This window comes from Nyctereutes procyonoides, unplaced genomic scaffold (genome assembly GCF_905146905.1).
Source record: "Nyctereutes procyonoides isolate TBG_1078 unplaced genomic scaffold, NYPRO_anot_genome, whole genome shotgun sequence".
Classification (NCBI taxonomy): Eukaryota; Metazoa; Chordata; class Mammalia; order Carnivora; family Canidae; genus Nyctereutes; species Nyctereutes procyonoides.
The window spans coordinates 18,847,075-18,859,372 of NW_026575131.1; the positions used below are offsets into that span (position 1 = coordinate 18,847,075).

Sequence of the window (12,298 nt, forward strand, 5' to 3'; positions counted from 1 at the left end):
GGTCATCATGTGTGCTTCCACTACCCCTACTCCTGCCCTGATGACAGCCCAAAGTGGGACCACTGCCAGCCTCTCCAGCACTTCAGTGGAAATTAGAAAAGGGCTCCCTCTTCATCTGAGCCCACCCACCCTACTCACCTCCTTGTCTGGACACCTTGCTCACAGCTCAGTCTGCACAACCATAAGCAGTGATCCTGGAGAGAGGGGAGCTGTGGGGGAACGGGGCAGGGGGACAGAGAGGGGAAAGGGAGGCAGGGAGAGAGAGAGAGAGAGAGAGAAGAGAGTGGTTCAGAAAAAGAAAGCATTTTTGCATTCTCTGATTTTCTGTGAGGTCTGTAACTTCAGTCTTTCTTGTCTCCTTCCCTCCTTCTATATGGGAGGTTTTCTGTTTTCACCTAAGGTGGCCCCACCTTGTCTCCTACAATACAGAACCCACAGAGGACAGGAAAGCTTGGGTAGAGCCGTTTTGGTCTTTTACAGACATGCCATGACTTTTCTGGGCCTCATGTTTTACGTTCTCCGAAAAGAACACTTCTCCTCGATGCCATGCTGATCATATTGAGAACGGTGCTGTATATGTTTAATATTGAAAATGCTTTTCACTAAATATGTATGGATGTAAAAAATACAAAACATTTTACTCTCATTTGAAGTTTGGAAATGATATAGTAGGCTCAGCCAGATTTGTTATTCAACTTAGCTAAGCATATAAGATCACAGAGCAGAGAATGTTGAATTTTTGTTGGAGTAGAGAAAGGACCATGAAATGACAGCAGATGTGCACAGTGGGGGAATGTGACTGTCTACAAATCAGTGAATAGGTCACCTGAGTGACCTGCTGGCAAGCCTGCTACATTCCAGCTGCTATCCTAAGGTCTGGGTGTGTGCTACAGGGAACAAAAGGCACGGTTCATGCCCTCATGGAGTTTAGGGCCTGGTGAGAAAATACAGGCAATCAGTAGAAAAAAAAAAAGAAAAGAAAAACTATGTGATTACAAATCAAGAAAATACTGTGAATTCTACTTAGTGACACCTCACTGTGTAAATGTTCTCCAGCATCACTAGACTCATGTATAGAAATGGACGACAGACAGGCAGATGGTTGGACCATAAGGACTGTCGGGGTTTTTCCAGATGAGTATAAGGAATAAGAGAAGGGCAAGGATGGTTAGAAGCATTTGGAAGAGTCTTCAGGAGTAAACAGTGATGGGCTGTGGAATATAATCGACCATATTTAACTGACTTTAAACCTGAAACCAATCATTGCTGCAGAGGCATTAAAGATATAAGTGGAAAAGACACTCATGTTCCAAAGAACTTAGGAGTCAGAGAAAGTAGGGAGATTTAGTGATAGAAACACCTTGTTTCCAAGAACTCGACATTGGCTTTCCTGTAATAGATTGAGTTGCATCTTTAAATCATCACCTTTAAGATGATGTAAAAATGTGCATGTTAATTTTAAGATGCAGAGTGGTTCAAATATACTGTAGTTTAATGGACATTTAGATGTCATCACTTAAAATGAGACTTTGGGTAATGACATTAAGCCTTCCAAAGGAGATAAACAAAATACTGTTGATTAAGGTAGAACTTTTTTTTTTTCTTTACCTGAGAAGAAAGCATTTTATAATTTTAGGACAAATACTACTTTAAAAAAATTAGTACATGTGTGGTTTTTAGCCTTTATCTCTTTAAGACACATCATCCATTTTATTATTCAGAGGCTGGTAGCCGGGAATATTCTCTATTTCAGAAAAAAAGTAAAGGATTTTAAAATGTGAGATACTTAAGTGATACATAAGGAAGTCTCCTCTAACAAGACAATTACCTACGCTATAAATTCAGTTGTTCAGGGCACTCTGGATGCAATAAGGTGGGGGAAACTTCTGGTTGCAGAAATACCAAACCCAGGGTAATAACATCAGGACGCATTTAGAATTTATCATGGACAAACTCTAGTGTGATCTGTGTTAGAAAACCAACGTACTCCCACAGATTTAAGTTTCTGCATCCTAGGAATTGAGATCTGTGGAAGTATAGTCTTTTTATACATAGACATCACATAGTAAAATGAGTGCTTTCCACAGAAACACATTAATATAAACACCATTTATTTCTTCATTCAGACTCCTCTTCTTAATGGACATAATACCTATATTTTAGATAAGCTAGCCTTCCCTTTATCAAGCCCCAGAGCAGGCTATATGTTTGAAATAAATTAAGACAGAGAAGGAGTTTCATGAATGAAAAAGAAAATGTTTGCTTCAACCTGAATCAGAGCTTGAAACCTTTTATTTTCTGGCATGTAGTTTATTATTGTCTGTTGCTTCCAGTGGAATCTAAGTTTTAATTAGTTTGACAACACAGGTGTGATATTTTACAGACTGAAATCACTGCCCCTGTATTTAATTAAATGAACCCTCTAAAAGTTGTGTTTTAGCCAGCGGCATAATTGATAGGAAGCTAGATTTAAAACTGCATTAGCGCTTTCTGTGGGGGTCATTTACACCTGCAGTAGGAAGAGAGGCGATTGCAGTTCCTTGATTCTCAGAAACCAAATGTCTTCCCATAAATAGATACTTATTTTCCAATTTAGAGAGAATATGGTATGTCTTTTCCAAATATCATATATTAAAGTATCCTGAACTACTCACAGTTAGGTTGTAGGGCACCTTGCAAGCTTTCTGGGATTCTCTTTTGAAAGGCGACCCTCAAAGTGCATGACAGACTTTCACCAATGGCATTTTTAGGTGGACAGTGATCATCCAACTTCTCTCTGGGTTATGGGCTCAACTTGTGTTCCAGCATTTGTAGTCTCTGGGAGCAGTATGGCCATCTTAGCAGATCAGATCCTTCACTAGACATCTTGGGAAAATGCTGTCCCCAACACATTCCTTCTGGCCATTTCTTGAGTGGCTAGCACATGCTGTGTCCTCATTTGTCCACAAGAAATTCTCCCAAGTGCCATCCTGTCTGCCAAGAGAGGAACAACTCTCACTAAATAACCTCGGCAAATACTTCCTCGGATTGAATGACTGCAAGATGGACAGATGGGTTGTCAATGAAGTCTGCCCCCAGGTGGAAAATCCCACCAGTTTTGCGTTAGTGCTCAGGATCATGGAAAAGACAGTCACGTTTGCCGCATACAAAGAGCAGCAGGCATGTTACCCCCACCTAATCGGAACCAGGACAGAATTATTCCTCGCCCACAGCATAATTGTCTTGTCTCGGGAGACCTTACACTAAAGGACCTCTTGAAGGTTCCTTAGCGTCATGTCATATTTGTGGCAGTGATGTTTGCCTTGAGACAGACTGATTGGATTTTCACCATAATTGCACCTAAGTCCCAAGGGACCAGCCAGAGCCTTAGGTGAATAACTTAAGCCTTTAATTTATAATAAAGATAAAGTTTGCAATCAGCATTTCTTGTTCCAAAACATTCCATTTACTTGGTTTTAGAGCTGCATAAACTGTTTTAAAAGCAATCTGCTCAATTGGGCGAGTTAATGATATTTAATTTGACCGGGCCAAACGTCACCGGATGAGCATTCCATCTGTAATTGCAGCCATCATCACCGCCGCGCTGTGTAATGTAGATGTAATGCTAATCCCGAGAATAAAAGCTGTCGTTCTCGGGTGGGTGACAGTGCACAGGAGTCATCCCCTCGCGAAGGCTCTCAGTGATGTGTTTCCAAGATGACAGTGTAATAAGTGTTATGTGCACAAGGTAATTCAAAACAAATTTGGCTGCAAAAATGGATCGTCTAAGGATAGTAAACTCTCTCCTTGTCTCATCGTCCTTTAAGAGAATGTAATGATCCCTAAAATACCCTGTCAAGAAGCTTGTGTGGCAGGGGTCAAGTCTTATAAAATTAATCTCTTACACCCCAAACCCCTGCCTGAGAATACCAACTTGAGGGCTCTAGAATATTAATGTGTATGTTGGTCCAGGAAAAGGAGATGGGCAGGGAGCCTTTCAGTACACACATGTCTCTTAAGACTACCTAATTAGGCTGCACTTTGCTTCTTTGATTTATAGATTATTTTCTGCTGGGGAAATGTGACTATTCTGGTATAGGATCCCCATTAGCACTGGTATCTTAATAAATTTCTTATTATTTGCATGTTAGGCACTATGAGTAGATTATCTCATTAAACTTGATAATAACCCTAAGAGACACAACACTATAATTATATTTATTTTGCAGATGAGGTGACTGAGACTCAGAATAAATTGTTCAAAGCCCACAGTCAGGATTCCAACCCTGCCCTCGTCTCCTACTTGCAGACCTGGTGCTCTTTGTCCCTGAGCTGTAACTTAAGGAAGGAGGAGTTCACCTAGACTGTGCCCAGGCTTTCATTGAACTACATCTGATTAACATACACACGTGGCCTTGGGCTCCTGAAATTGTGCTTATGGGCAGAGATAGATGTCAGACATGGCTCTTTGCGGAACCCAGCCATCAGTAGTAGTGACTTCGTGGAGGGGGACAAGAGGTCATTTCGCAGGCACCCCAACATCCAGGCCTCCCTTTGGGTTTGCCACCCTCTTTCTTCATCCTAGGCAGTAGAGGTGTTAATGGATGTTGTTGAATCAACAACTTTTAATAATACCAAAAGTGGGACACATTCGGAAAAGCCCTCTTGCTTTTTGGAATTGTGTGCATGGAGACACAGGGCAGCTGTTTGCCCCTGAGAATCCTCATAACTTAGACTGACTCAGGCGGGTCCTTTGTGTTTCTTTTTTTGAGGTACCATTTAAACATCTGCTGAGTCTTGTAGCACTGATTTATAAAATCTCCCTAAGTCATAGTTGCCATCACTTTTCTGTAAAAATGAGCTGGTTAAGATACACTCCCAATTAGAAAAGCATTTTCACTAATTCTTTTATACAGATAGAAGGATGCATCTAGGAACTAATCAGAATACATTCCTGCCTAATTTTACATCTGTGTGATACACCTGTGCAAATGTTTTGGGCTATAAGATTTAAGTTAAAACAGTCAATGTAGTAAGGTATTCAGTACTGAATATGACAAGAAATTTGGGGTTAAGAGATTCTAAGCTTGGTTAGTTCATTTGCTCAGTGACATCATCAGAGACCCCAGTACTCCCATGTTTCTGCTCTGAATCCCTCAGTATGTTGTTAATTTGGCCTCGGAGACAGGCTCTCAGCTTGGTCCCAACGTGCTCCCTTGAGTCCATGTAACACATGCAGATGATTTGCCCAGAGGCAAAAGAGGGCCATCCCTACCTGCGTCCTATTTTAAGAACAAACAAAACTTCAAAAGTTCCCTTGAAGATTCCTTATCTTATCCTATCAGCCAGAGGTATGTTGCATACCCATGCCTAAATCCATCACTAAAGGAACAAGGCCATAATAGGCCAAAGTTAATCAAACCCCCACCTCAATCTCCCCAGGAGGGAAGGCTCTCTGATCTGATGGAAAGAAAATAAAACCTATCTCTCTTCCACAGAGAGGAAAAAGGTGAAGCAAGGGAGGGATGTTTGTTGACCAGGTAGCTGAGATTGGTGTTGTATTTGCAAGACCTAATTGTACATGTAAAAAGTAGATTCCTAGGATGGATTCTTTTTTAGACGCAACTAGAAGAGTCCTGGAAGAAAACCACACGTTCGTTCCCTTTTGGCAAAAGACCTGGTATTTATGCATGACTAGAGAAAGCAGATTGGACAGATCTTGCAGGACCCATTCAAAAGTCTTCAGGTCTGAGGGCACCTGGCTGGTTCAGTCGGTTAAGTGTCTGCCTTTGGCTCAGGTCATGATCTTGCAGTGTGGGGATCGAGCCCTGCCGTTGGGCTCCCTACTCAACAGGTAGTCTGCTTCTCCACCTGCCCCTCCCCTCACCCATGCGTGGGCTCGCTCTCTCTCTCAAATAAATAAATAAAAGCTTAAAAAAAAGAAAGTCTTCATGTGTGAGTTCCCTGGAGGTAATACTACCTTCAGTACAAGCGATCCACAGGGACTCCCGAGGGTAGAAGATGATCCAGGCTAGCTGGCATTGGCCACACCCACGTCTCCTACTCCTGCTGTCTGTGGCATTGATTTAATCTAGGAGCAAACTATCACCCTGTAAATTCCTGTATTGTTTGACTCTTGGGGTCGGGCAGTAATGGAAAGAAAATACAGCTCGCACACTTCTGCTACAACATGAATTTCACAGATCTCCAAGTTGCTGTTTGACCGCCCGGCCCACCCCTCCCAACCCAAGCCCTCAGCACACGGGACTCTGAGCAAGGAGGGAGTCAAGGTGGTCAGCTGGTTTGGAAAGCTGGGAAGGATGCCTTTAGTGCCCTTTTATGCTCTTCTCAAAGGAGGAAGAGCTGAGACGGTTGGGAGGTGAAGCCCTGGTGTTCCCAGTCCTCTGGGGCAGAGGATGGAAGAGGTCAGTGCCTCAGCCACTCACTTACTGTGCACATGAGTCGTTCCGTAGCTCAGAGTTCTTGTTCTGCCGAACTCCCTCGTGATGTGAGTAAATGACTTAAGTCGATTGAATCCAGATCATTAATAATCTCCACGGGCATGATGCACTTGGGCTTCATTACAAGGAGAGAGTCCGACATCTATTCTTCAACCCAGCAGTTGTTTACAAGATACTTGGTCCTAAGAGTTCTTGTCCCTGGAGGGCCAGAGTGAGGGCGCCCAGCAAAAATAGGAAAACAGCTGCATAATCAATACTTGTGTTGTGCTCAGACAAAGAAACACTGAAGTGCTTTTTCTGCCTCGGAGGATGGACCTCACTGTCTGTGTGCTTTGAAGTACAAGAGAGTCGGGGGCGGGGGCCAGGGGCAGGATGCATCTGCCAGAGAGGAGAAGGTTCAGTGTTCATTCTGACATGTATAAATAAATACTAAAAACATGCCTATTGAAAAAACGGATTATCAGTCTAAGAGATTTGTATTCAGGAACTCGTACGTTAAGTGACACGTTTAAGTGATGCCCTCCAGAGATTTGAAAAGCTCAGGAACTTTTGCAGCGGTATATTCTGCAGAGTATGGTTCCTGTACGATCGTTTTGTGTCTGACTTTAAAAAGCAAACCAACCACTTGGGGGATAATATTGAAATACGTCAGAGCCTGGAACCTGGCCTGCAGTGTAGACATTAGACATTACCAAACTTACCAGGACATAATATCCTATTTCTTTGCAACGGGGGATGGGAGGGCAAGGTAAATTCAGTAGTTGGACAAAAAGTTTGCTTGGAATGACTTCATTTTCTAGAAATAAAGGTCTGGCTTCTATTTCCTCTTGTGTAAGCTGTGCTAAAGATAGCCACATCGAGTCAGCTATGATTGGATGGCACATCCAGAATTCTTTCCAGGGGTGCAGAGTTGTAACCTACCACTGACTGGCTGTGTGATCTCATGTGGTCAATTTGAAGCTGTTAGAGAAGGGAGATGAACATAGTGTTGGCTCTGCCAACTTCCCAGACCACGTTGAGGGAAATGTTAAGTGGTAGCTTCATGTAAGTCACGCAGTAGACAGTGGACACTCAGTACGTCCAGGCACGGTGGATGCAGCAGCAGCTCAGGCCACACACAGTGGGAAACAGGACAACAGTTAAACCATCTCTTACTTCCCAAACATCGGCCAGAATGCTAGCCATCTGCGTACTGCCTCCTTGATACCTGCCATATCCACCTATGGCCCGGATTATCATTTACTTAATATATTTGATTGACTTAAAAAAATACAAAGCAATTTATTTAAAAAGGAAACATCCTATCACTTCCATAAAAGGAAAGCTAATGTCACCTGACATAGTACACCCCATTAAAACATAACAATGTAATTAATTTCTAGTTAGCTATTATTGCCTGATAAAGGCTCTGAGCCCCAAGGCTGCTCTTTTCTCTCACAGGCAAGTTAGCAGGTGATGAAACTGTGTTAAAGACATTCCAGCAGGAAGCCCAGACCTCCCTGCTGTGAGATTTATCATTTAATGCCAGATCTGTATCCCTCCAAATTCACTCCCATCCCAGCAGGCATTCCCTAGGAAACCAAAAACAGGTGACTGCAATTCTGCGACACCCTCCAGTTGTTCTTCCTTTTGGCTTGCTTACACAGGAGAACCATCTTTGCAGCTTCTGCTGGACTATGACCCTCTCTCACCCCAAATATTTCTCCACAGGTCAATGGTAAAGACTTATCCAGAGCGACTCATGACCAGGCTGTGGAAGCTTTCAAGACAGCCAAAGAGCCCATTGTGGTACAGGTGCTGAGGAGAACCCCTCGGACCAAAATGTTCACGCCTCCATCAGAGTCACAGCTGGTGGACACAGGAACCCAGACCGACATCACCTTCGAGCACATCATGGCACTCACGAAGATGTCCTCCCCAACCCCCCCGGTGTTGGATCCCTATCTCCTGCCCGAGGAGTAAGTCCCATGATCTTGCAGCTCAGATGTGTTACCTATGGTAAAGTCCAGTCAAGTTGGTTTCTTCCCTTCGGTGTGGTGAAAAAAAATTAGCGTGTCTTACAATTTTCCTCCACGTTGCCTGTGTTTAACTTTATTGTTTATAGAGGCATTTTCAATTGAATCCTCAAAACCTCGCTGACATATTAATTACTTTATTATAACCCTGGAGCGGAGTTATTCAAATTATATTCTAAGAACAAAATTAGTTAACAAACGTCGTAAAAGTTATTTCAAAATAAAATTTAATCACCGCAAATGGCAATGTGAAGGCTTTGTGTTACAACTCAACTCTTAAGCAGACAACAGAGTAAGTTGGGAGTGTAAAGAGAGCCCTGAAGGTTGTGCATCCGCTTTCTCGGGTCTCGTTTCAAACCTGGATCCTTGTTAATAAGCCCACACGTGCCTCATATAAGCAGCGCATTTACCGGTTAAGTAACAGCTGTGTTCCAACACCCCACATGAATTACTTTACACATGACTCTCTTCTTACCTTACTTAGTGTCAGAGAGAGAGAGAGAGTAGCTCAGAGCCTTCAAGTCACACGAGCCGGATGCTCAAACTGATAACTAGCCAGGCAGCTGGGGTAATTTAATTTATCCCCATTTTAATATAGGAAAAATAACAAGAGCACCCAGTGTATAAGAGTGTGGGGTTAAGGGAAATAATGTATGGGAAGTTCTCGGCATGGCATATGGTAAGCCCTCAAGAGGGAGCAGCGATCATGAATTTAGTGAGTGAGATTAAATATCTAGGGAAGAAACGAAGAGTGAGAAAATTTTCTAAGACCAGTGTCTGAGAAGATGTGCACTTCACTGCAGCCCGGGGCACGTGGTTTTGCCTGTGTGAGGGCAGGACACCCACCCATCCACTTCACTCTCTCTAGGTGATGTGAGAGCCCCTCCTGGCTCTTCTTGTCTTGCCCCTGGTTCAGATCACTGACTTGATGCTTTATCTCAAAGGGCATTTTACCTCTTGCAGGGCAAACCTCTGAATGCCACCTGGTGGTTTTCTCTTAGGAACTCGGTAGCTGAAGCGAGTGTGGCTCTGTCAGAGTCCAGACAGAGACTTGCCTTTAGCCCCATGGTGTTCCCTGCTAGCCGTCATGGGAACACAGGGCCGACAGAGTAATTTCAGGTGCAGCCGACAGTGTGGAAGGGATCATCCATCTGACATGCACGCTCTGTGCACAGCACTGTGCAAAGAAGACCGCTCCTTCCATGCAATGAGGAAGCGCAGATGCTCCTGTCCTACACAGCTTGTGGGCAGCCGGCCTGAAAGGCGGGTCTGTCTTGCCCCAGCTGCCAGCTCTCAGCCACACTACCACTCTGTTGTGTCCCAGCCGATCCTAGGAAAGAACTGCCCGGTTCACAGAGTACAATCATTCAAGCTGGTCCTTTGACTTCACAGAGCAAACCTGCCTCTCAGTATCGATGAAGCCTCTACGCCAACTCCTGCCCCTCAGAGGTTGAGCTGTCACAGTGATGGGCTTTGTGGAAGCCAAACCCGTAATTTCCTCGGAAGTCTAGTTAACATGACATGACTTACCCCCAAGGGGCAACTTGAGAAATGTCAGTAGAGTCCAGAGGTCAGCCTGCTCCAGGTTCTGGCTGCAAGGGCAGAGCAGAGCAAGAGCGCGTTGGGATTGAGAAGCCAGTGTTAACTTGATGCTTGAAAGCCCAGGCCTTCCAGCGGCATCCTCAGCACTTGGAGCCCCTTCAGTGCTGGCAGGGTATTTAACTTGTTAGGGCCAGAAAACTGAAAGCCAGCCCTTGTTTGACCATTCATGTCTGGTCCATTATTTCAAAACTGTAAGCGCCCAGGAGGGAAGACCAGAGCCCGCTGATTGCTGTGCTGACCTTTGAGAACAAGATGGTTTGAGTCCCCAGTCAGCAATCAGGCTGCAGCTTTCCATGCACATCTGGCACCTATCAGAGCTACCAACCAGGCCTGTTAGGATTCCCACTGCCTCTGCTCTTAACAGGTTCCAGAGAGGTGGTGGCTTCTATACCTGGGGTTTCAATATGTTGTCCTAGAGAGACTCAAGCTTCTATTGTCTGAGCAGTGGGTACTCAGTGCTTACATACACATGTGCTTTATATGCACATGTATGCACATATGTGTGCTTTAGGTTTTCATGGCAAACATATTCCTTGTCGTGGAACACAAAAATTTGGGAAGACAGTGTCCTAGATGATAGCATTGTAGTTTTGGTCACAGTCCTTTGGACCAAACTCAGAGGCTAGCAAATTTCTTTGAGTGTTGCCTGAAGTCCAGCCTTTTTCTCCCCAAAGAGAAAATCTAACGGTGAAGCAATAAGTGGGAAATGGGAATATGTCTGCTACCTAGAGCAAGAGTTAGAAATGAAACTGCTAGGACACCTGAGTTAGCTCGGTGGGTTAAGCATCTGCTTGCAGCTAAGGTCATGATCCCAGGGTCCTGGGATCTAGTTCTGCATCAGACTCCCCCATTCTCCCTCTGCTCCTCCCCACTGCTCATGCTCTGTCTCTCAGTCTCTCAAGTAAATTTTTTAAAAATTAAAAAAAAAAAAGACATGAGCCCTATTGACTCACATGACTAGTTGCCTAGAGGTTGGTCACTGGAAGCACCAGAGGTGGTCCTACTGTCACCTGCATCCTCTTCCAGGGGGACAGACTTTGGCCCAGAGGATGGCAGTGTTAAACAATGGAGGTCCTGATGCTGCTGGGAAGTACAGCCAGAGAGAAGCGAGCTAACACAGTGTCCCCCAGCCCTGAGAGCTGCGGCCACATCACAGCGGGGCCTAGCGGGGAGGTGGGAATAAAAGCAGCAACTTGCAACTGCAAACAGGCCATAAAGGTCTTTCTTCTGTTTTCAGGCACCCCTCAGCCCACGAGTACTATGACCCCAATGACTACATTGGAGGCATCCATCAGGAGATGGACAGGGAAGAGCTGGAGTTGGAGGTAAGAGCATCCTCGCCTCGATTTAGGAATCATCACTAAGTTGAACAAGTTCGCTGTAAACGTAAACATAGTTTACAGATATTAATGAAATGGCCACTGTGAATTTTTTCTAAAAGAACCACTTTCATTATGCGATTTAAAGGCATTACTCAGCTTTTCTTCCCCGCCTACTCCTTCAAAATAGAATGTAACGATCTGATCCCAAAGCAGACATTTAGGGTTTTTTTTTTTTAATTAATTTAAAAATAGGGTAATGAGTCCTATTGTGGATCTTTGAACTCATGTCATCTCATCAGGATCTCTACTCTACATGTTGTGGTAACTATGGTGAGCTTCCCCACCTGTCTCCTCTTGAAGTCATCATCACTTTTACTCAAAGGCAAGAACAGGTGGATAAATAGAGTAGGCCTGAGCCCACACCAACACAGAAGGGTTTGCCCAACATTTTGTAACATTGAGCTTGAAAAAATGAGCAAACCCATAACTCTCCTTAAGTGTTATTTCAAGACAAATATGACTCATATGATTCTAGATATTGATATATAAGGGTAATGTTGGCCTCTAAGGGTTTTTAAATTTATTTTTAGTCAAGTGTAACCAACATAGTGTCACGTTAGTCTCAGGTATACAATAGTGATTCAACCATCCTGTCCGTGTTCCGTGCTCATCACCCTAAGTGTGCTCTTCGTCCCCTTCACCGGTTTCACACATCCCTCACCCACCTCCCCTAGAGAACACCATTTTACAGAGCTCCAGCCCTCATCTGTCTATTAATAAGAGCGATAGAAAATGGAGAAAAGTCACCTCTCAAGATGTACTTATTTGTACTTTTGGGGAAACATCGGTTCCTATGTTTTATCATGTTTTCTGAAAATACAAGAGCATTTTTTCAAAACTGACTTTACAGACTAGGATA

General features: G+C 43.9%; 1 protein-coding gene across 4 annotated transcripts in view; it reads left to right on the forward strand.

The window, feature by feature from the left end:
* Positions 1–12,298, forward strand: part of PDZRN3 (PDZ domain containing ring finger 3) — a 240,000-nt gene that overhangs the window by 210,501 nt on the left and 17,201 nt on the right. For all 4 annotated transcript variants that reach the window (XM_055342798.1, XM_055342801.1, XM_055342802.1 and 1 more), the window contains 2 exons: positions 8,151–8,398; positions 11,295–11,382. In XM_055342798.1, the coding sequence (XP_055198773.1) occupies positions 8,151–8,398; positions 11,295–11,382 (336 nt within the window). The remainder of the gene's footprint in view (positions 1–8,150; positions 8,399–11,294; positions 11,383–12,298) is intronic.